Source organism: Pan troglodytes, chromosome 4, assembly GCF_028858775.2.
Source record: "Pan troglodytes isolate AG18354 chromosome 4, NHGRI_mPanTro3-v2.0_pri, whole genome shotgun sequence".
Lineage (NCBI taxonomy): Eukaryota > Metazoa > Chordata > Mammalia > Primates > Hominidae > Pan > Pan troglodytes.
In genome coordinates this window covers 117,271,077-117,294,833 of record NC_072402.2, presented here as the reverse complement: position 1 = coordinate 117,294,833, position 23,757 = coordinate 117,271,077, and the positions used below count along the sequence as shown (strand labels likewise).

The window sequence follows — 23,757 nt, the reverse complement described above, 5'->3', positions numbered from 1 at the left end:
TATAAGAATTTTAAACTATGAAATTTTCCTTTGATTACTGCTTTAACTGTATCCTGCAGTGTTATACCATTTCCATATATTCCCGTATGCAGACATAATTTTATAAAATAAATGTAATAATATGCAAGCTTTGTTAATATACCTTTTTCCGTCTCCTTTTGCTTGGTCTCCCTTTCTCCCTCCACTCCTCTCCCCTCCACTATAATCACCATACCCTAACTGCCACGGTAATCTTTGCTAACGACATAATGTGTCGGGATACATGTTTCCTATAGTGAAAAATCTTTCTCTGTCATTCTGCTTTAGGTGTGTATTATTTTATAGCATATAGTTGAATTTTCTTTTTTTATGTCACTATTGTATTTTCCCAATATTTAAATTGCAAAAATGTTTGAAAATACAGTAAACCTGAAAGAATTTTACACTAAGCACCTCTATAACCACCTCCTGAATAATTAACATTGTACTATTGTTACCAGTGGAGGGTGTCCAGGTACTTGGCGTTTTGAACAAAGAATTGGACAAAATGCACAAACAAAGGAAGGAAAAAATGATGCAACAAAAGCAGAGATTTATTGAAAACAAAAGTACACTCCACAGGCTGGGAGTAGGCTTGAAGACAGGGGCTCAAAAGCCCTTTTACAGAATTTTCTGGGGCTTAAATACCCTCTAGAGGTTTCCCATTGGTTACTTGGTGTGCGCCCTATGGAAATGAAGATGGCACACAACTACTTCAGAGGCTGAAGTGAAGTTACAAAGGTTACACCCTACGCAAGCATGTGATTGGTTGCGGAAAGCAACCAAACAGAGGCTAAAGTGAAGTAACAAAGTTATACTTCTATGCAAACGAAGACTGGGCCTGCAGTCAGTCTGATTGGTTGTGGAAAGTCAGAGGCTGAAGTGAAGTTACAAAGTTACACAAACTTACAAAATTACACTCCCATGCAAATGTCCGATTGGTTGCAGAAAGCAACCAATCACAGATATTTTCAATTTTCCATCTGCCACGCAGAAAAAGGCGGGGAGGAGGGGTTGCAAAGGGAGTAGTCTCCAATTTTTTTGTTACTTATGTGTGGAAAGTTGGGGTTTTCCTTTTGATTCAGTTCTAGGAAGTCAGCGTGAATTGGCCTTAGGTTCCTTGCCTCCAGACTCCATTTTCCTGCCTCATTACGCTTGTGGCGTCACATCTGTCCATCTGTCTATCTCTCTATACATCCCTCTTATTTTTTTATGCATTTCAAAGTAAATTGCAGATATCAGTGCACTTTATCCTTTAGTGCTTTGGCATGCATATCATGGATGAGAGTTTAATATTTGTTTATAGTTTTTTCTCTTAAGAAAAATTTATATATACAATCAAAGGTATAAATCTTCAGTGTAAAACTCAATGTGTTTTGACAAATGTATTTACCTGTGTAATGCAAATTCCTATTCAAGATGTAGGATATAACTACCAGAGTTCTCTCATGGTCCTTCCCAAGCAATCCAACCTTTCCTCCTCAGCGCAACCACTTTCTGAACTTTTCCACCATATTTTAATTTTCTTGTTCTAGAATGCCATATACTTTTTTTTCTTGTTTTTGAGATGGAGTCTCGCTCTGTCTCCCAGGCTGGAGTGCAGTGGCACGATCTCGGCTCACTGCAAGCTCCGCCTCCCGGGTTCATGCCATTCTACTGCCTCAGCCTCCCGAATAGCTGGGACTACAGGCGCCCGCCACCACGCCTGGCTGATTTTTTGTATTTTTAGTAGAGACGGGATTTCACTGTGTTAGCCAGAATGGTCTTGATCTCCTGACCTCGTGATCTGCCTACCTTGGCCTCCCAAAGTGCTGGAATTACAGGCGTGAGCCACCGCGCCTGGCCATTCAGTATATTTTTGAGACTTATTCATGCTGCTTAACATAAAACTATTTATTTTAGAGATGTAGGGGCAGTGGCTCTTCACAGGCATGATCATTGCACACTGCAGCCTCGAGCTCCTGGGCTTAAGCGATCTTCCTGCCTCAACCTCCTAAGTAGCTGTGACTACATGTGCACACCACTGAACCTGGCTAGTTAACTTTTTAAATGGTTGAGTAGAATCCCACTGTATCATATACCATCATCTGTTTATCCATTCCCTAGTGGATGGATTTTAGCTACTAAAAACAAAACTGTTGTAAAAATTCTTATATAAGCCTTTTTGTAATATGTTTTCATTTCTCTTGAGAAAGTAGCTAGAAATTGAATTGACTCACAGGAAAAGTGTATACTACTTATAAAAAAAAAATGCTAAAACTTTTTCTAGACTGGTCATACCATTTTACACTGCTACCAGTGTATAAGACTTTCAGTTGATCCACATGCTTACCAAGATTTGGTATTGTCAGTCTTTTTAACTTTAATCATCTCAGTTAGTATGTAATGGTAGCTTACTATGGTTTTCATTTTCATTTCCCTGACTTCTCATGGTGTTGAGTACTTCTAATGTGACACGTGGCATGTCCTAATCATTTGCCCATTTTTAAAAATTGGGTTATTAATGAGCCTTACTATTTTTAATATTTAAAAAACAGTGGGAGGAATGGGATAAATTGTATGCATGGTAGTTCCAACATCTCAACAAGAATCGCAAGTTGTATGCCAATTATTTTGTTTCATTAATATACTTTATTTGGTTTAAAGATTATGAGATAGAAAGAGCCTTAAAGGAACAGGAAGCATATGAAAAGACAAGTTAAATGATGAGCAAAGTGACTTAAAATAGCTATTCTCTAATGGTGAAAAATCTACGTGAACATATTTAAATAAGAATGGCAAAAACAAAGCTCCATTAGTAAGCAAAATATAAATAAGCAACTTTTTTAAGTATTTGTTTCTTGACCCTAGTTCTGTCCCTTGACATTCATAATTGAAAAAATTTTCCTGAAAGGCATTCATACTTTCATAAATTGTTTAAGGCAAATAAATATGACAGTTCTTTCGGCTGGAACCACCATCTTCCAGTAATTCACCAAAATGATGAAGACAAAGGCAAAGAGGAGAGGCACCCGATATATGGTCTCTAAGCGTTTTAGAAAACAAGAGTTTTTCCTTTGGCCATGTATATGCAAATCTATAAGAAAGGTGATATTGTAGACATCAAGGGAATGGGTACTGTTCAAAAAGGAATGCCCCACAAGTGTTATCATGGCAAAACTGGAAGAGTCTACAGTGTTACCTGGCATGCTGTTGGCCTTATTGTAAACAAACAAGTTAAAGGCAAGATTCTTGCCAAGCGAATTAATGTGCGTATTGAACACATTAAGCACTCTAAGAGCCAAGATAGTTTCCTGAAACGCGTGAAGGAAAATAATCAGAAAAAGAAGCCAAAGACAAAGGTACCTGGATTCAACTGAAGCGCCAGTCTGCTCCACTCAGCGAAGTACACTGTGAGAACCGATGGGAAGGAGCCTGAGCTGCTGGAACTTATTCCCTATGAATTCATGGCATAGTAGGTGTTAAAAAAATAAAAGACCTCTGGACTGTAAAAATGTTTCTACTCATTGAGTAGAAGTGTGGTGTCCTCTTCCCGAAAGAAATATTTAAAGCAAATTTTAATTGTCCTTATCCATTATGTAATGTCTTTACTATTCCAATTTAATGTATTTCTTGCTCAAAGAGGTGAGGTGGCTTACTGTGGAACATATTACTCAATTGGTTAGAAAACAGCCAGATATTATTTATGAAATATTTGTACTGGTTTGAAGATAGTCCCACTAAATCATCATGGAAGAAATAAAATAATTTACAAAAAGTTTTTAAAAATTAAATTTTTTAAAAAAATAAAGATGACAGTTGAAAATTTTGTTTTCTAAACCAGTGGCTCTCAGCACCTATATCCAGGTTCCACCCTGCAAGCTAAATCCAGTTCCTAGCCTGTTTTTTGTCCAGCTAGCAAACTAAGAATGGCTTTTTCAATTTTAGGTTTTTGTGTTTTTTTTTTTTTAAGAAATACGGTACAGAGACCAAATGTGGCCCACAACGCCAAAAGTCTTTACTGTGTGGCCCTTTACGGAAAATGTATGCTGACCCCTGATTTAACCCATCATTGTTCTTTACTGACAGTTCTGTAACTTCAAGAGATTAAGGTGTATAGAGCTGTTCAACCTCACTTCAAATGACACTTCTTAGTCTGTTTTCTGGGTTAATTTTATGACTTCTTCCATGCTGCCTACAAAAACTACCCCCAGCCAGTGCTCCCTGCAACAACACATGGTTCTTTCTACTTGACTGTTTTTCCATTCTTGTGAGCTGTAGGCTTAAAAGTTACGTAACCAAGCTTCTTAAAAGATGGATTTTGAATGAAGCTACAAACAGATCTTACATGGTTAAATTTTGAATTTTAGTGCCTCAACACTCGGCAATCTCAGGTATCTTTTTTTTTAAGCTATGTTAACCCTGATGTCTAGAAATCACTTAATTGGGCAACTTCAACCAAGATACCATGTATACATGTAATATAAATCTAGACTCATTTTTAGCTAAGGCTTGCAATTTCTGTATTTTGCCTATTTATGCATTGTAAAATAGGTTATTTTCTCTCCTCTCCCCTCATAAAAATAGCTTAGTCCACATTGACCTAAAATGTTCTTCTCTTCAGAAAATCACTTTCCATAACTGTCAGCTTTTGAAGTTTCTGAACTTCAGAATTTCTCAGTGGAACTGGATTATCTTTCAGTTTTTCTGCTTTATTTGTTGACCTAACAGGCAAAGTTAAAATGTTGGGGTAATACTATTCAAATCTATTTATTTCCAATGAAAAAAAAATCAGCTTTCTTATTGTTTGCTTTAAAATATATACAAAGTTCTGTGAGAAGTCAAGAGATTATTCTGTTAGGCTCGATTGAGAACAGTCTCACACAGGTGACACTTGGAAGGCTTAGGGATATATAGTTTACCTGATGTTAAGGTAAAGAAGCAAATTAAGAGAGCTAAAGAACCTGTGGGGTGGATATTTGAGATTTGGCTTTCCAGTCCTCCAAATTTCCTGATATCACACCTGATTTGCTCTTAGGCCATGTGGCTTGGTTGGGGCTGATCCTATCAGTGTAGAAAAAGAGCTAACAAAGCAGACCTTGAGCCTGCTGCCCTTAGAATGCTTCTGAGGTTGATGCCTGGCTGGTATCTGGGAACTTAAATTTTGGGAAGCTTCCCACCATTCCCTCACTGAGTGGCTCTCTGTGCCATGTTTGTACAAACAATGTGGTTTATGCTAAACACCTGCTTTCCTCCTGAGTCTGGAATTGGGGGATGTGTTCAGGTAGAGGAGCCCATGTGAATAAGACCCCAGTAAAAACCTGGGGAACTGACTCTCTAAATGAACTTCACTGGTAGTCAAAGGAAATCACAAAAGAGACAAGTAGAAGTCAGATTAACAGGTTCATTAAGAAGTTAATATATTTCTTATTGAAAGGTAAGAAGAATTAAGGAAGATGGGGCATTTGATAATATTAAATATTACAGAAGGGTTAAGGAGCATGACTGGTAAGTTGCCAAATTTGGATATGAGTAGTTCTCTGACCATAAATATTGACAGAGATGTGTAAGAAAATTAAAACATAACTTCCTTAAGTTTTAAGTATCTAGGGTATATAATCAACACTTTCATTAACATACAGTGGCATTTATTTTAATATGCTATTTCTATTGGACACGAAAGCTTTCCCAAGCTCAATATAAACAACTATTTAGTACAATAATAGACCAACATTAAAAATACTGCCATTGACTATTCACAATAGCAAAGACTTGGAACCAACCCAAATGTCCAACAATTAACTCAATTAATTCAATTGGCATAACAACAGAGCACTCTGAATTAAATTTAAAAATACAGTTCATGAGACAAAGGCATAATTGCCAAAAATATAATTTCTTCCTATGCCTTCTACTTATTCTGTTCACTCATTAAAATAAGTAACATATTGAGGTCTTCTACTGTTCCATCACTGTTCTAAGCATCACAGTTCCAAATTTCTGAAACCTTCTCCCCTGATCCCTGAATTTGCATTCTTGTTTCCTCAAATAAAGTGTGCTGAGTTCTACAAAGCCCCATTCAGGATTGAAAGACATATTCCTCAGCATGATAGTGGTACAAAACAGACATACTGAGCAACGTAACTAAATAGGGAACTCAGAAATAAGACTGCACACCTACAACCATCTGATCTTTATCAAACTTGACAAAAACAAGCAATGGAAAAAAGATTCTCTAATAGGTTTAATAAATGATGCTGTGAGTGCTGGTTAGCCACATGCAGAAAATTGAAACTAGACCCCTTTCTTACACCTTATACAAAAACTAACTCAAGATGGGTTACAGACTTAAATGTAAAAACCCAAAACTATAAACCCTAGAAAAAAATCTAGGCAATAACATTCAGGGCATAGGCATGGGCAAAGATTTCATGACAAAAACGCCAAAAGCAATTGCAATAAAAGCAAAAACTGGCTAATGAGATCTAATTAAACTAAAGAGCATCTGCACAGCAAAAGAAACTATCATCAGAGTGAACAGACAACCTACAGAATGGGAGAAAATTTTTGCAATCTATCCATCTGACAAAGGTCTAATACCCATAGTGTACAAGGAACCTAAACAAATGTACAGGAAAAAAACAACCCAACTAAAAAGTGGGCAAAGGACATGAACACATACTTCTCAAAAGAAGACACACATGTGGCCAACAAACATGAAAAAAAGTTCAACATCACTGATCATTAGAGAAATCAAATCAAAACCACAATGAGATACCATCTCATGCCAGTCAGAATGGTGATTACTAAAAAATCAAGAAACAACAGATGCTGGTGAGGCTGTGAATAAATAAGAACGCTTTTACACTGTTGGAGGGAGTATAAATTAATTCAACCATAGTGGAAGACAGTGTGGCAATTCCTCAACGACTTAGAGGCAGAAATACCATTTGACCCAGCAATCCCATTACTGGGTATTTACCCAAAGGAATATAAATCATTCTATTATAAAGGTACATGCATACAAATGTTCACTGCAGCACTATTCACAATAGCAAAGACATGGAATCAACCCAAATGCCCATCAATGATAGACTGGATAAAGAAAATGTGGTAGCTATATACAATGGAATACTCTGCAGCCATAAAAAACAGTGAGATCATATCCTTTGCAGGGACATGGATGGAGCTGGAGGCCATTATCCTTAGCAAACTAACGCAGGAACAGAAAACCAAACACCGCATGTTTTCACTTATAAGAGGGAACTGAATGATGAAAACACATGGACACATGGTGGGGAAGAACTCACACTGGGGCCTGTTGCAGGGGTGAAGGTGGGAGGAGGGAGAGCATCAGCAAGAATAGCTAATGGATGCTGGGCTTAATATCTAGATGATGGTATGAGCTGTGCAGCAAACCACCACGGCACATGTTTACCTATGTAACAAACCAGTACATCCTGCACATGTACCCCTGAACTTAAAAGTTTTAAGGAAAAAAAAAAAAGACATATTCCCCCAACTGCTGTGCAAGCCAACTCCAGGAATTGCTCTGCCGCTTTGACCAAGGTCATGGCCCCATTGCAGGGCAGGTCATAACCAATGACTACTTGCCTCAGGACAATTCTGAATGGCCATCCCAGCTTCAGAGCTCCCCAAACGATCAGTCCAGGCCTTATGGTAACTGCAACCACAGCCTAATGTCTCCATCTGCCCAGCTCTGCTTCCTTTGCTTCTCCTGGCAGGTGCTGCTCATAAAAGCACCTCCCAAATCAACTTCCTGCACATGAATCTCCATCTCAAAGTCAGCTTCCTGGGAAACTCAGCCCATACTAGCCACCCACACATATTCTCCTCAGCTGTGTTACCTGATTGAAATTTACTCCATCTCTGAGCTTAGCATACCACCTGCTGCTGGTCACCTCTGCAGCCAACTCATCCAAAGAGCATTTCCCAGTGCACTTCATCAGAGCTAAATGCTAAGGAAAACAGTGATGTGGCAGTACTTGCTAGTGACTATCTCTCTGATTTGAGACTTCTGATTCTTCAAGAAAGCTACACTTGGTAGATTTATAAACATTATATGTAGTAAAGAATTTCCAGCAAAGGGGAGGGGAGAAGAAAGAAAACTATTTGGGAGCACAAAGACTTTTCTCTTGCTTTAAAACAGAATATTATCAGAACAAAGTATGAAAAATGAGTGCATACATGGAAATTCACATAAAAACTGGGGTATCAATAAATAAAAAAACAGAAAATCACAAAAAAACAAAGGTATCAAAGGCCTTTATTGATTTAATTTTCCTTTCAACTTATCAATGCTATCACAAATTCTAAGGAAACAGGACTTGGGCAAAATTTTTTTATTATGAAGATACACATCTAAGAACAGAAAGATAATTATGTGCTAGCTTATATATAGTTCCTTGTAAAAATAATGATACATGAAAAATTAGTAGAAAATGAAAATCTGCAGTTATCTGATATCTGAAAATGTTAAGCAATTTCCCCTGCATCTTAGTTCTAATCACTTTTGCAGAATAATCAAGCATATTTGGGTGAAGAGAGTATTTAATGATTCCATTTTTATTAATAGTGTAGTGTGCCCTTCAGAGCTTGGCATAGTCTTTAAGAATCATCTGAAGTTTCTGGCTCAGCATGATGTTCCCTCTGGCCTTCAGCCTGCCACTAAAGAATGCCTGCAAGGAGAGGAGGGAAAAAGAGTGCCAACTGTTACCATGTTATAGTTTATTTCTTTTTTTTTTTTTTAAGATTATTCAGACTGAATACAATTGAGCTAATAATTCTGGACAACAAAGGCAACCTTTATTTAGCAATGACAATTTAATAACTATAGATAGCACATTTTTTTAGACATCTAAAAAAAAGAAAAATCACTCCTGTGTATTTTAGAAAACTATACAATAATTTATCTGAACTCATGGATCTGGGAGTTCTGTTTCAACCTACGTTTCTGGCTTTACTTTATGTTCTTACAATTTGAGACCATATTAATAAAAGGCTACACTGTATTCCTAATAAAAATATTCAATTCAGAACTTCTAAAAGCAGATTTAAAATATTTACTACAGTTTCATGAACTAGAAAGCCACGAAATGACAAATTAGAGAATATAACACAATGTTGAATAGATCACAGCTATAGCATCAGAATGCCTGAGTTAAAATCCAGGCTCTGCCCCTTAATAGCAAGGTGAGCTTGAGAAAATGCTTAGATACGTGGCCTCTGTGAGCTTCAATCTCATCTATAAAAGGCATAACAACAGTCCCTAAATAACACAACTCTATTGTGCGTGTTAAATAAAATAATGTGTACAGTGCTTAGCTTAGTAGTTTGACATGTGATAAGAGAGTATTAATTCATCATTATTACCAAGCAAAAGCTGGTGTGTTAAAAATGAAGGGTTCCTGTAGCAGTTTTGTATCTAACCTGATACAGAAACTGGTGCAAGTTCCTTAAGTTCTCCTTCAGTGTAAATTCCCTATCAGTAAAATAAAAATAATCAATCATAGTTTTGATAGCTTACATAAAATATGAAGTGAAAAAGCCTCTAGATTTCTAGCTAAATGGAAAAAATAGTGATACCTATATACACTGAGCATTACAAAGCAGCTCCACAAATATAATCTCATTTAAGAATTATAGCTGTCAATTTGAAGTGGGCACATCAGCAGTTCTTACCCCAGTTGACAGATGAGAAACTGAATTTCAGAGAGCTTATTAAATAACCTGCTCAAGTCTACAGAGCCAGCAAGAAGTAGGGCCAGGGCTTAAACTCAGGTGTTCTTTGCTCAGCAATGCTTGTTAACAATACTTGTTAACTAGCAGCACTTAGTCTCAGAAGCAAACCCTCGTGAACTGGAGAAAAGGCAACAACTTTTTATTCCAGAAATAGTCAGAGAGAGCTCATTCAGTCACAATCAAATGCATTCAAACAGGAGACCAGAATTTCAAAACTAAGATTTCTTTCACTATGCAGTTACAAAAAACAAACAAACAAAACGATGGTCTGCAACTCATGCAGGGAAGGAGTCAGTACTTAGGCCAGCCTGCTATGTACTAAACTCTGAAAGAGATTTACAACCTAAAACAAGAACACCTGATTACTAGAAGTAAAAATATCAATTTTGGACATTTTTGAGCAGAAGAATTTTGTACATAAATCTTTCCTCCTATCTATTTTCTTATTTCTTAAAGCCCTTAACCATACGTCCATATTGCCAGTTTCCAAACTCTGCACTGCCATGCACCGGACATCACAGCAAACTCTCTCAGGGACACTTTCCCAATACTGTTAATTTGGGAGAGAAATACAGTCATACTGGTTGAACACAAAAAACTAACTGTTTCGAACTACTTCATAAATGAAACTGTTAGGTATATGGTTTGGCCTAGGAGTGCCATGCAAAAAGTAGTAAGACTATAAACTGCCATAAAGGAAGAAGGTCTGGAAGCACTGTGCTTTCCAGAAAGGCTATACCAACTACTGATTGATTGACACAGGGTCTTGCTCTGTCACCCAGGCTACAGCTGCATGATCACACTCACTGCAGCCTAAGCCTCCTGGGCTCAAGTGATCCTCCCAACTCAGCCTCTCAAGTAGCTGGGACTACAGGTGTGTGCCACCACACCAGGCTAATTTTTTTTTTTTTTTTTTTTTTTGGTAGAGACAGGGTCTCACTGTCTTGCCCAGGCTCAAACTCCTGGACTCAAGCAATCCTCCAGCCTTGGCCTCCCAAAGTGCTGGAACTACAGGCACGAGACATTGTCCCTGGCCTATACCAATTTTATATTCCCTCCAGTTGTGAGTAAATTATCTTATCCCAACCTTAAAAATACTATTTTCTTACACTTTGAAAATATGAGGCAAAAATAACATGCTTTAATTTGTATTTCTGGATACTGGAAAAATTTTTTTCTTTTGTATGTTAGTCATTTCTATTTATTTCATTAATTATTGTTCCATACCTTTTGTCCACTTCTTCTTTTTTATTATTATTATTATACTTTAAGTTCTAGGGTACCTGTGCACAATGCGCAGGTTTGTTACATATGTATACATGTGTCATGCTGGTGTGCTGCACCCGTTAACTCGTCGTTTAGCATTAGATATATCTCCTAATGCTATCCCTCCCCTCTCCCCCAACCCCATGACAGGTCCCCGTGTGTGATGTTCCCCACCCTGTGTCCAGGTGTTCTCATTGTTCAATTCCCACATGTGAGAACATGCAGTGTTTGGTTTTTTGTCCTTGCAATAGTTTGCTGAGAATGATGGTTTCCAGCTTCATCCATGTCCCTACAAAGGACATGAACTCATCCATTTCTATGGCTGCATAGTATTCTATGGTGTGTATGTGCCACATTTTCTTAATGCAGTCTATCATTGATGGACTTTTGTCCACTTTTTCTATTGAGGTTGTAGTGCTTTCCAGAATTTTTGGAATGATACTCTGTATCATCATTTTATTTTTTTCCCTTGATTTATGGAAATATACTATAGAGTCTGACATGCAGAAGTTTCTAATTTCTATACAGCCTAAACTTCTGATATTGAACTTTCATTCCTTCTATATTTGCTTTAATCTACCTGAGTATGAATGTCTACAGTATACTAGGCAATATTCTAGGCTAGGCTAAATATCTGCCCCTGTTCTCACAGAGCTAACATTAAACTAGGGGAGTCAAAAAGTAAAATGTAAACAAATAATTAAAGCCTGTTATAAATGCAATGAAGGAGAAAACAGGATGTTATCAGAATATAACAGGAAGAAACTACTTTGGATGAAATGAAGCCAGCCATGCAAACAGCTAGGAGGAGAAATTCCAGAAAAGGCAAATGCATAGAGATTGAAGGAGTAAAAGCTGATGGGAAGGAACTGAAAGGAAGGACAAAATAACAACAAAATAACTAGAATTAGCATTACACGTGATGGGGCAAGTGGCATGGGATGAAGCCTGAAAAAGAAGCAAGGGAAAGAAACATCATACACGACATGGTAACAGCTAACTTGGATTTTATACACGTGCAAAAGGAAATCCTGGAGATTTTTTATCAAATGGGATGATAAATATGAACCAGTAATTAATGAAAGTAGTAGAAATGACTAACATACATAAATAATCTAATCTGATTTACATTTTTAAAGGATTAGTCTGGCTCCTGGGTGGAGAACAACAGACTGAATGGGAGAGACAAGACTGGAAGAAGTCAGACAGGTGAGAGATGACAGAGGCTAGGATCACAGTGATATCCCTAGAGAGGAAGAGAAGATGAATTCAAGATATATTTTGGAGAAAGATCAGACAGAAGTAAGGAAGAAAAGGATACAGAAGGGCAGAAGGAATCTAAGATAATTTTTACATTTCTGGGCTTATTAATTTGGGTAAATAGATGATGGTGCCACTAATTAAGAAGGAAGAGACTGGGGGAGAAAAATAAATCACAAGTTCTATTTTGGTCACAGTAAGTTTGACATGCCAGAAAGTTTCCCATCAGAGTGGTCAAGTAGAGGGATGGTTCTCTCACTATGGAGCTCAGAGAAGACTAAGTGGAGCCAAGTTCCTCGCGCGGCAGGCCTTTGTATTAGTTGTTTCCTTAGTCTGATGACTCATTCTGATACTCTGTTCAAATCTCTATCAGGCATTTCAGGTACCTTAGAAAACCCCCAGAAGGTATTTTAAACAACCTATTTAAAATAGTTCCCCTGTCCTGTCACATTCTAACTCAAGGGTTGGCAAACAACAGCTGGAGAACCAGATCTAGTGGCTGTGTGTTTCTGTAAATAAAGTTTTATTGGAACACAGTCACACTCCATTGTTTACATATTATCTATGGCTACTTTAAGGCTACAATGGCAAAGCTGAAGAGCTGCAACAGAGACCATCTTGCCCACAAAGCCTAAAATATTTACTGTGTAACCCTTTACAGAAAAAGTTTGCCAGTCATTGCTCTAACACTATACTCAGGCTTACTCTTCTCTAACTTGAGATTTTATTTCTTTTGCATTAGTATACTAAAAGAAGCTCCATACAGTAGGGTTTTGTCTTAATTCAGCCAATACCTAGAACCTGAATAGGTACTAAATAAATTCCTGGAAAGAAATTAACAGAGGGTTCACTGCATTGCCAAGCACTGTACTAAGCTCTTCATACATATTATTGGGTTTAGTTCTTATAACAAGCCTCGTAAACATTAAAATTATTAAACTCATTTTACAAATGAGAAGATTAAGGTTTTTGGATGAAGTGACAGGGGCAAGATTCAAATTTAGATTTTATCTGATGCCAAAGACTACTTTTTACCTACTATACTACTTTACAATTCCTTTTAGTCTTTCTATACAGGAAAATCATATATTTCCTCATTTATTCAAATTACTCCTATGTGAAAGCTATTTTTAAATAACTGCACTCAGCCATTTGTTTGAACTCCTTCATTCTAAGAATCAATAAGTTAGTTCCCTTGGAATTTCTAGCTACATAATCACAAATTGAAAATAACAAATTTTTCTCCTCCATTCTAATTGCCACATCAATTACTTTAATTTTGTATATTTGTGGATTGGTCAAAAGTTTCATAATAATATTAACTAAATAATCGTCACAGAAGGCATTCTTCTGTTAATCATGATTTTCCACTGAAATGCCTCTAAGATTCACCCTAAGTAAGACATGGGCTATTATGTTAAAATATCCTTCTAGTTCCAATATTCAATGATTTCTTAATCTTATTTATTGGGAATGTCTAATTTTATGTAGTACCTACTAATGTCATATGGTTTTTCACCTTTGAACACATAACAGAATATATTAAAAAATCTAGATGCGGGTTCAGTCTTAAAAAGTGTCAGGTGAAACTCCATTAAAAAAGAAATATATGACCTGTCAACCAGAATATCAGTAGCAAGTGTGTCATCTTCAGAGTTGTAAGAAACCTGGCTTATAAATCAGAATTTGGGCATCAGCTTAAAAACTGCAATTGTCAAAAGAGGAAACAATAAAACAATGAATAAATGAACATTTGAGAACATTACCTTCTGAGGGTCAAGCTTGCCCAGGACCACCTCCATGAAATCTTCATCTGAAAGTATGATTGTTGTATCAGCAGCACCTTTTGCAGGGCCTTGGTACACTTTTCCAGAACCACTTTTCAGGTCAATAGCTGGGAAAAATAGGAAGAAACCAATGTGTATCTTTTTCTCTCCAACAAAATGAGGGTAAAATAAACCAAGTAAAATGCAGACATTTCTATAGTTTCCATGTTAATGTGGCACTTATTCTACACATATTCTATCTATCAATTATACATTATCTGTCATTTAGAAAAAAAGCAAAATATAGAAATACAAGAATACAGAAATTTGAGGTAAAGAAGCGGAACTTCCAGTTCTGTAGTGGCTCAGGTCATGGTCTGCAACCACCACCATCACCTTGAGTTTATAGACACCTATAAGATCACAGCTAATCTTATTGCAGAAGTGAAGAAAGAGATTGTATTCATTTTCTCTTAGTGGCAGAATTCATTATACGCATTTTACTGTTGATTTTTAGCTCTGTATTTATTAATAACTAAGCTTCTGAAAGAGTCCATAACAATTTCAGTCATACTTTACAGCATTTAATGAGGGAGGGGTGAGGTAACAGATAAGAATATGGCATTTGAAAACTTGGAGACCCCTGAGGATCTTATTAGGATATATACTTTACAAATCACAAAGGGTCACTCCAGGAGAAAGAAGGAACTGTTTTTGTTTATGCTACCTTCCCTTAATATTAGGTCTTTGCTGGCACAAACATGTTTCGCCTTTGTATCCCCTATACTTCCTTGAAGAGAAAATACTTAGGAATTATTTGATAAATGGAAAAGCACATGAAAGAAGGATGTCTACCCCCCAAAAAAATATATATATATAATATATATTAGTAATAACAAACACAAAGAAAAAAACCCAGGTTAAAAATTAAGTTTTTAAAAATCACACCAAGAGCATATTACTTTTGTGTTATTCCTGCCAAAAGTTCATAAACTAAAACTAAACATGAAAAAAGCATCAACTAAAAACAAACCAAGAAACAGGCTATAAAATAATTGGTCTCCAGTCTTCAAATATCTCAAAATTGGGAAAAGCAAAGACTGAGGAACTCATCCAGATTAAAGCAGACTAGAGACCTAAGAACCAAATGTAATGTATAATCCCAGATGGGACCCTGATCAATTCTTTTTCTTTCTTCTTTTTAGTAATGAATAATAATTATTATTGTTTTGCTATAAAGGACATTATTGGGACAATTGAAATATTAACAAGATCTGTAGATTAGCTAACATACTGCATCAATGTTAATCTCCTGATATTGATCTTTGTTGTGTGAATAGATAAGAGAATGTCTTTGTTCTTAGAAAATGCTAGTAGCATAGTCTCTTAGGCATAAAGGGACATCATGTCTGCAAGTTACTCTTAAATGCCTCAGAAGAAAAAAACACATATGATGGAAAAAAATAGTAAAGAAGATGAGATACAAATTTTAACAATTTGAGGAAACTGGATGAAAGACAAAAGTTCTCTAGTATTTTTGCAACTTTTCTATAATTCTCAAATTGTTTCAAACAAAAAAAGTACAAAATGATGTTATTAAGATGAATAACACACAGAAGATGGAAAGTCAGAAATTGTTTTAAATGATTTCGTGCACTTGTGTGTACTTTTGAAGATAAATGTACATGAGCATGCAGTCAGGAGCTGCTGTTAGTAAGAGAAGAAACAGTCACTGTTGCTTTGGGAATAGAGAGTAACCCTGAGGCAGATACACCTCCAACAAACAGGCCCCCATTCCTAACTGGAGAGCATATTCCTTTTCAAGGAAAATCTTTCAAGACTTTTCTATAAATGCATGAGATACTCATTTCAATCCAAATCCAACGTTTGGAACCAACACCCTTGAGATTTAGTTTATATCCAAGTTGAGAATCCTAAGCGGCAATCTGGTTTGACTGCTAGAAGATGAGCACCAACCCAGGAGCTCAGAGGTTTTAATGATCACATGGTATCCTCAAGAATTAATTATTCTGGTATCAAAAGAATGCCAGTTCCCAAACCTCTGTACATTCTTACATACTGTGGCAAATGTCTAAGATTCAAAATAGATAACCTCTAACAGTCAAAGAACATCCTCATCCAGTCACATCATCATACAGTACATATATAGTACATAATGGAGGCTTGGATTTAGTCCAGATATGCAGACTTAACTCTACACAACTAATTATAGTACGTGCCTTTTAAAACTCGGCTCATTTTATTATTTATTCAAACAAAAACATATTCAAACAAAAATCCATAGTATCTTGCCAACTGAATGTAAATTCCACTTATGTTCCTATAATGGAAATGATTACAAACATGTGAAAGGAAACCAAATTTAAATTCAGGAGGAAAACAACCAAACTGCTCAATGCCAACCAGCTTAAACCTATCATCCTAAAGAAAACAAAACAGACTTTGCTCAGCAACATTGTATTCAACACATGGAAATAAATCTTTGTAAAAAGTTACACTATTATTATTTTACAGGTATTGGATACATACAAACAATAGATTTCTATTTGAAAGTATAGGATTGTCTTTGCCTAAAATACTGATAAATTGCATATTTAAAACCTGTGGGCCAAATTCTATGATATTCATTTTGTTTACAGACAAATGGAAATTTTAGAACCATTATTCCATAAAGTGAACAGGAACAGCAGGACCAACAAAGATTTTCCTTCCATTTTCTTCCTGCCTGTCATGAAGCAAGGTGGTGAATGAAGCCAACGTTCTTGGTTCCAACTACTAATTCCTCAAATATGCTTTCCAACTCTCTGCCTCCAGCTATGAAGTTACTCTTAAATTCCAGGCCCACAGTCCCCACAATCTAGTCCAGATCTTGGTTGGCTACAGTGTTGGTACCACAACTTATCTTCTTCTCTCCCAAACCTCCCTCCTCTACCTGTTTCATACTTCTAGTAATGCAGTCAACATCCTCAAGCACACAAGCTCAAAACCACAGTATTAGTTTTGACTCTTTCTCATTCCTCTTAATTTTTAGACATAATCAGTAGCTAAGTTAGCCAATTCAATCTTAGCAATAGTTCCACATAGGCCCTCTCCTCTCCATTATTACCATTTCCTTAATTGAGGTCTTCCTTTCACTCTGCAATGCAACAACCTTTGTTTCCTCAACCCCAGTTATTTCACCTTTCCTGACACACAGCCTGTAAATAATTATCCCTATGGATTAAAAAAAAAAAAAAAGGGCATCCTGTCAATTCATATTTGTAGTCTCCACCTAGCAGAGAACTTGGCATATAAATACTCAAATGTTCATTGAATGAACCAATCCTCCCATTCTCTGAAAGTAGAGAGCACTTTTTTCCATGTCTCTTATCACTTGTGTTCTACAAGAATTATTTATATACATGTACAGGTCCACAAGTCCTTATCTGAATGAACTGCTTCAGGCTGATGTGTTTTGGAATTTGGAATCAGATTTTAGGAAGGAAATGTAATACATAAAACATGTATTCCATATTACAAAAGGCCCCCAACGGTGCAACAATCTATACACGTGCATATTACTTCTATACTTGTCTAACTCACACTAGCTGAGTTAAAGACAATCAACAGCATCATATAAGTTCAAGTCAGACTTCACCACCAGTGAATCATGAGAAAAAAAACTATTCCTTTTTAGAGCTTTTTGGTTTCTGGAGTTTCAGATAAGAGTACCTATGTTTTAATTTTCAAGAGCAGACTATTCTGTAGGCCACATAAATCCTCTGATTCTTTATCTCCCTTATGCCTTTATGTCATCTTTCAGTTCCTCCGATTTTTTACCATTGCTTAGAACAATAAAATAGGATTCAAAGGGTTTACTACAATAACTTCTGGCTGGGTTTAGAAATTAATAGTAATAAATACTATAAAATATGTTAGTTATTTATGAAATATCTCAGTATCATAGTATACTTACATATTTCACTCATACTAAATAAAAAATAAACATCACTATCCATACAATAAACATTATTTTAATAGAAGGTAAAGCATCAATTTCAGAACCTTTTTTTTAAAAGGCAGCCATACTATTTTCTAAAACTATGCTTTCTACATGGCTTTTAGCACTCATTCCAACATATACAGAGTCAGGCTAGTTATTATGTGTTATTGACTATACTAGAAGCTAGAAATAGACAAACTGCAGCCATTTCTCAGGATTAAGCCCAAAGTCAAATGAGAGAAAACATACAATTATAAATGACCATAATACAGTAAGATAACTGTGACAAGCAACAGACTCTGTTGAAAGGGAATTCAGGGACTTACTGCTCTACCTCCTATCCATTTTCATCTTTTCAACCTAATTGAAGAATCTCTAGGAAAATAAAGGTGAGGTTAGAATATTCCATAATTAAAGTGTGTGCCATGATTAAGGATGTGAGTTACACAGCAGACGCAAAAGATCTGACAGAATATTTTTTCTTTATTCTTTTTATCCTCTAATTTCTCTTTCTTCACAAAATGGTACCAGGGTCTCTTTGGACCTCCACATCAGTGAAAAGAAATATGACTGCTTTCTTTCTGCGGCAAGATGTTTTATATTGGGTGCATGGCACTCTAATAGATAATTTCCCTAGATTAGATAAACAAACACCTTTGACTATAATCTGTATATATCTAGAAAATAGTGATTTTATATTGATAATTAAGATAATCCAAATTATTGTTTTGGTATGAATAAAATAATTTTGTAACTGTCAAATATCATGACTTAAAAATACTTCATTTTGACTTGATGAATTTGCCTTATGTTTAAGAAGCTGAAGATTAGATAAAGATGCATATAGCCAAGACAACTGTTTAAACTAGTTTCAAGGATTACAATGAAATCTTAAAACAGGTTATTTTCATTTCAATTGATTCCCTACATCTCTTACACTTACACACACACACACACACACACACACACACACACACCCCTTTGGACATTCCCAAACCTATTCATTCCCACGGGAAAAGAAAAAAAAACTTACCTAAAAAGGTAAGATTTACCTACCTTCAAAGGTCTTTAATTGTTAAAAAGATACTTTATTTACTAAGAATTACCTTAGAATATTATAAAATCAGGGCTATAACTTACTCCACTTAGCCCCAATATTTCCGCCTTTGGTTATATGCCACTCAAATACAGCATTTACTTTCTTCACCACCTCAGGCCCAATATCCTTTAGGCGGCGTCCTATTTCCTCAAATACAAGGGTACTCTGAAGCTTCTCGCCCTAACAACAACAACAAAATAAACTGTAAAAGTTCTGTAAAAACAACTCATGGAGAAAAGTGATTATAAAACATGTGCAAAAAAAAGATTTTTTAAAACTCTGTACATAAATAAGTCAGTTTTCTTCATACAATGTGTCTTTCATACTTTCTTTATATTTGTATACATCACTCAGAACCTCAGTCCTCTTAATAACAGGATTTTACTTTTATTAGAATTCAGAAATAATATTTTAAAAGAAAAATAGGAACTGGACAACCTATGTTTTAGCTAACTTTAGAAATATCCTGATCAAATTAATCAACTTCTATGGTCTCATTTTTTTTATTTATAAAATAAGACTAAATTACATGAAGTCTGAATTTCTTTACAGCTCTAAAACTTAAGTTTTGGGGTTTTTGTTTTGTTTTGTTTTGTTTTGTTTTTTTTGAGACAGACTTGTCGCCCAGGCTAGAATGCAGTAGTGCAATCTTGGCTCACTGCAACCTCCACCTCCCGGGTTCACGTGATTCTCCTGCCTCAGCTTCTTGAGTAGCTGGGATTACAGGAGCCTGCCACCAAGGCTGGCTAATTTTTGTATTTTTAGTAGAGACGGAGTCTCACCATGTTGGCCAGGCTGGTCTTGAACTCCTGACCTCAAGTGACCTAACCACTTCAGCCTCCCAAAGGGCTGAGATTACAGGCGTGAGGCACCGAGCCCGCTCTATGTTTTTTTTTTTCTTAGACTATTCTTAAGGGATTTTAATTTTCAGTCAGTTATGTGGTTTATGACAGACAATTAAAGATCATGGGTATCGAAACCTCAACATTACAAAGTTAATATTTCAGAGATAGAATATAAACATTTTTATCAAAAGTCTCAGCATGCTAATAAAGAATACAATGTTTTAATAAATTATACACGCTACTGGTTTATATATTTGCATACAAAACTTTATATAAACCTTTAAATCAAGAAAAAGGTAAAGGATATTCAACTTTTTAATCTATTTTTCTCCAAAACGCTGTTTGCTTAAGATTCTGATTAAACAACTGATTTATTTATTCTAAAACTAGAAAATTGTGTTCTCTTGAAAGATATCCTAGTATCCTGCAAAATGAGTTTTTTAAAGTTCATAAATTGCCAGAGTATTCCTTCTATTCCAAGCTGTTTTGTATTAATGTTTTTCACTTCAAGAATTAAGAATAGTTTCATGGTTGTTAATTTTCTAACGTAGCCTAACCACTCTTAAAGTCATCTTAACTGAAATTCCTAAATGAAGAAGTGGCTTGGATACTAATTTTTATAACCTACCTCAGAGGGTGTCTTAGCTGAAGTATCAGATGTTGGTGCAAGATCCACATATGCATTTGAAATGACAATGTCTCCAGTTTCTTGGACCTTAGGAGGAGAAGAAAAAAAAAAGATTTATTCTGATTACAATGGAAGTGTAATTTCACTGTGAAACAGTACAAAGTTTAAAATTTATTATTTTTGCCTCATATGAAAAAGAATATAATAATCCAGATAAAATAAAAGGCTGCTAAAGTAAATGTCAAGATGAACAAACATAAAGGCTTTCTGATTTAATACAACTGTTACTAAACCTGGCTTTATAATCAGCTGGAGCCCTTTAAAACAAACAAACAAAGAAACCCTATGAGGTCCCATCCCCCAAAATTCTAATGTAAATACACTGATAGAGACTGGGCCTTGGTATTTTGGGCATCTTTTTGGGGGGAAGTGGGGATCAGGGGATGAACTCTTATAAATAGAATTCAGTCCATGCTGAATCCTTATAAATAGTAAAAGGCATAGCACAATAGCCACATGAGGTAGTGGTACTCAAAGTACATTTGTTCTGCTAATATAGAATAAAATTGGCTAGGAACAAATCATAATAGTGTTTTTTAAGTAGTAACTCCAGGTCTTATTTCAAGAGGAAGTGTACACAGCATGAACTAAATGTCTAAATAGGCTTTTATCAAAATAGTCATTAAAGGAATTCAAATTCTAATTCCCAGTCCTTCATTTCAAATTATTCCAATGGCTATTCTTTCATAAAAATTATGTTATTGCTACAAATGTATAGGATAAGTTTCTAAAGTTTAATGTAGCGTTTATTAAAACTTTGATTTTTAACAATCAAGAAGATCATTCTCTTGACTACATCTCATCATATTTTGGAGGAAAAAAGATCTTTCAAGTAATTTGTTCACTTTACTTCAAATTACGTACATTGAAAAGCATGGAAAGAGATAATTAATGAACAAAATGCAGTTCAGTAAATTACTTTATTGTTACCAAATCAAGCAAATCATTTTAAAACACTGGTTTAAAATGTTTCTTATATCTTAAGAATAGAAAGGAAAGGAGGAAGGGAGGGAGAAAGTGAGAAAAGGAGGCAGAGAGAGAAGGAGTCCTAAAACTAATAGAAAAAGAATATCTATAATCACTGAAGAAAAATATAGCAAATATGCTGAAAAGATAAGACAGCATGCTTAGAATTTAACAAAATGGCAAGAATACATTATATTTAGACATTTAATCATTTCTCAGCCCTTCAAGTTTGTATCCATAGAAATTATTTACATACTATTCATCACCAGAATTGCAGGAAAATAAAAACCTGTAATATAGTCATGGTCCTTAACACTTTTAGAGTTCATAATCTTAATCAAAAAGCAAAACTTACTCATACAAAACAAATTAGAAAATGTGAGGGCTCCAAAATATGTGGCACAGATATTAGCTGCAAAGGCTTTCAGAGAACACCAATTTGAGTGTATCTATGGGTAGGAAAGTGGGGAATAGTAAGAGACTGTCTCTAAGAGCAAAGTGGAGCTTGAACTTAAGCCTGAAGGACAGGAGGAATTTGAAAAGTAAAATAAACAATATGTACAGATTAAGCAGGAAAATGATATTGCAACCAGCAGAAAGGAATTAGGAGTAAAGCAACCATGTAAGAAGAATTTTGCAGAGTTATCTATTTGTGAAAGAAAACATGATACAGAAAAGACATTTGGGGCCTGTAATCAAAGCTTTGAAGCCATGCTGATCGGGTTTCTATCCCAGCTCAACCACTTGCTGTGTGACCATGAGCAAGTTATTTAGGACACCTAGATTAGATTTTCTTAGGAACCTAGATTTTCTTATATTTACATACAGATTTATTATGCATATTAAAGAAAATACTATTGCCAGTTTATAGGTTCTCAATAAATGAAAGCTGTTACTATTACCATTGGAGTTGTTTAATATGCTCTATATAGCATGAAATGATCAAGCCAAAAAGTATTAGCCTGGTCAACTGTGTTAACAAAAACTGTCTTTAATAACTTGCAAATAAAACAATGATTGCATGTCCTTTTAGTATTTTACTGGAGCATTGCTAACAGCCTCACCCCAAAATACCCTCATTTACTATTTGTTAGGCCCAGACTCTGTGATGTAACTTGTTAATTTGTGGATTTTTGTGTAATCAAGATGCATATGATTTCTGTCCAGAGAAAACTCATAAAGGATAAGACTTTATTGTTCTATAGGATATTAACTAATTTTGTCTCTAACTCTGCAAAATTATTTTAGAATGACTTTCCTATTGGACCATATAAACTGTTGTTCTAATTTTTTTTTGAACATGTTTTATCATATTGCAAGATCCTTCATTAATGAGTCAGATAGATTTCTGTCATGTTTTCACTGTATATCTGTCTGAGTCATGCCTTTAAATTTTTTAAGATGATATTTTGACAATGACTTGATTGACTAGTTGAGCCAAAAAGACATGGTTGGCTGGGTTTTCAGAATAGCTGGGCCACTGCTGCATAGATAGCTACCAATTTAGTTGAAAATAAAAGAGAAAATAAAACACAGGGTGCAAAACACTTCTATTTTATTAAGTGTTGCCTGATAAATAAAAATTTTGAAAACGCCAGACAAGCTGTATCTTATTTTTAATTAAAATTTACCATTACTTAAAAAGAACTTTCTATCCATAGTACTAACCAAAAAAAAATGATAAGATGGAACACAATGATAAAGCATGTGAGAAGGGTGAAAAAGCAAAATTGATACCTTGGTTTGAAAATGAATTCTGTTTCCTTCCTTCCACATCTCAGTTTGTAGAGTTTGTCCTGGATATACTGGTTTTGCAAAACGAGCCTTTAAAAAAGAATTGTGGGGTTAAAAATGTTTTAAAAGGAAACTCTTTTACTTGTAGGAGGAAAAAATTGGAAAGGAAACTAGAGAGCACAAAAGAAAAAAAAAATCAAAGTTTAAAGATATTTAAATTCATAAAAGACCTAAGTATAATATGATAAAATTAGTAAAATAAAGATGTAACTAATATAAGTAAGCCAATTCTTTGTCTTTCAAAGTATGGAATCAAAAAATAGTGTTTTTTATCTTGACAAATCAAGAAATAAAACCATAATCATATTAGG

General features: G+C 35.3%; 1 protein-coding gene and 1 pseudogene across 5 annotated transcripts in view; one reads left to right on the top strand and one right to left on the bottom strand.

Annotated features, from left to right (window-relative positions):
- The first annotated feature begins 2,997 nt into the window (after positions 1-2,997).
- Positions 2,998-3,473, top strand: LOC129144095 (large ribosomal subunit protein eL21-like; annotated as a pseudogene).
- Positions 3,474-8,267: 4,794 nt separating this feature from the next.
- HSD17B4 (hydroxysteroid 17-beta dehydrogenase 4) overlaps positions 8,268-23,757 on the bottom strand; it is an 85,438-nt gene continuing 69,948 nt past the window's right edge. For all 5 annotated transcript variants that reach the window (XM_003310842.3, XM_003950608.3, XM_517892.5 and 2 more), the window contains 5 exons: positions 23,390-23,476; positions 20,627-20,713; positions 19,195-19,333; positions 14,052-14,179; positions 8,268-8,696 (listed from right to left, as the gene is read on the bottom strand). In XM_003310842.3, the coding sequence (XP_003310890.1) occupies positions 8,607-8,696; positions 14,052-14,179; positions 19,195-19,333; positions 20,627-20,713; positions 23,390-23,476 (531 nt within the window). In that variant the 3' untranslated portion in view covers positions 8,268-8,606. The remainder of the gene's footprint in view (positions 8,697-14,051; positions 14,180-19,194; positions 19,334-20,626; positions 20,714-23,389; positions 23,477-23,757) is intronic.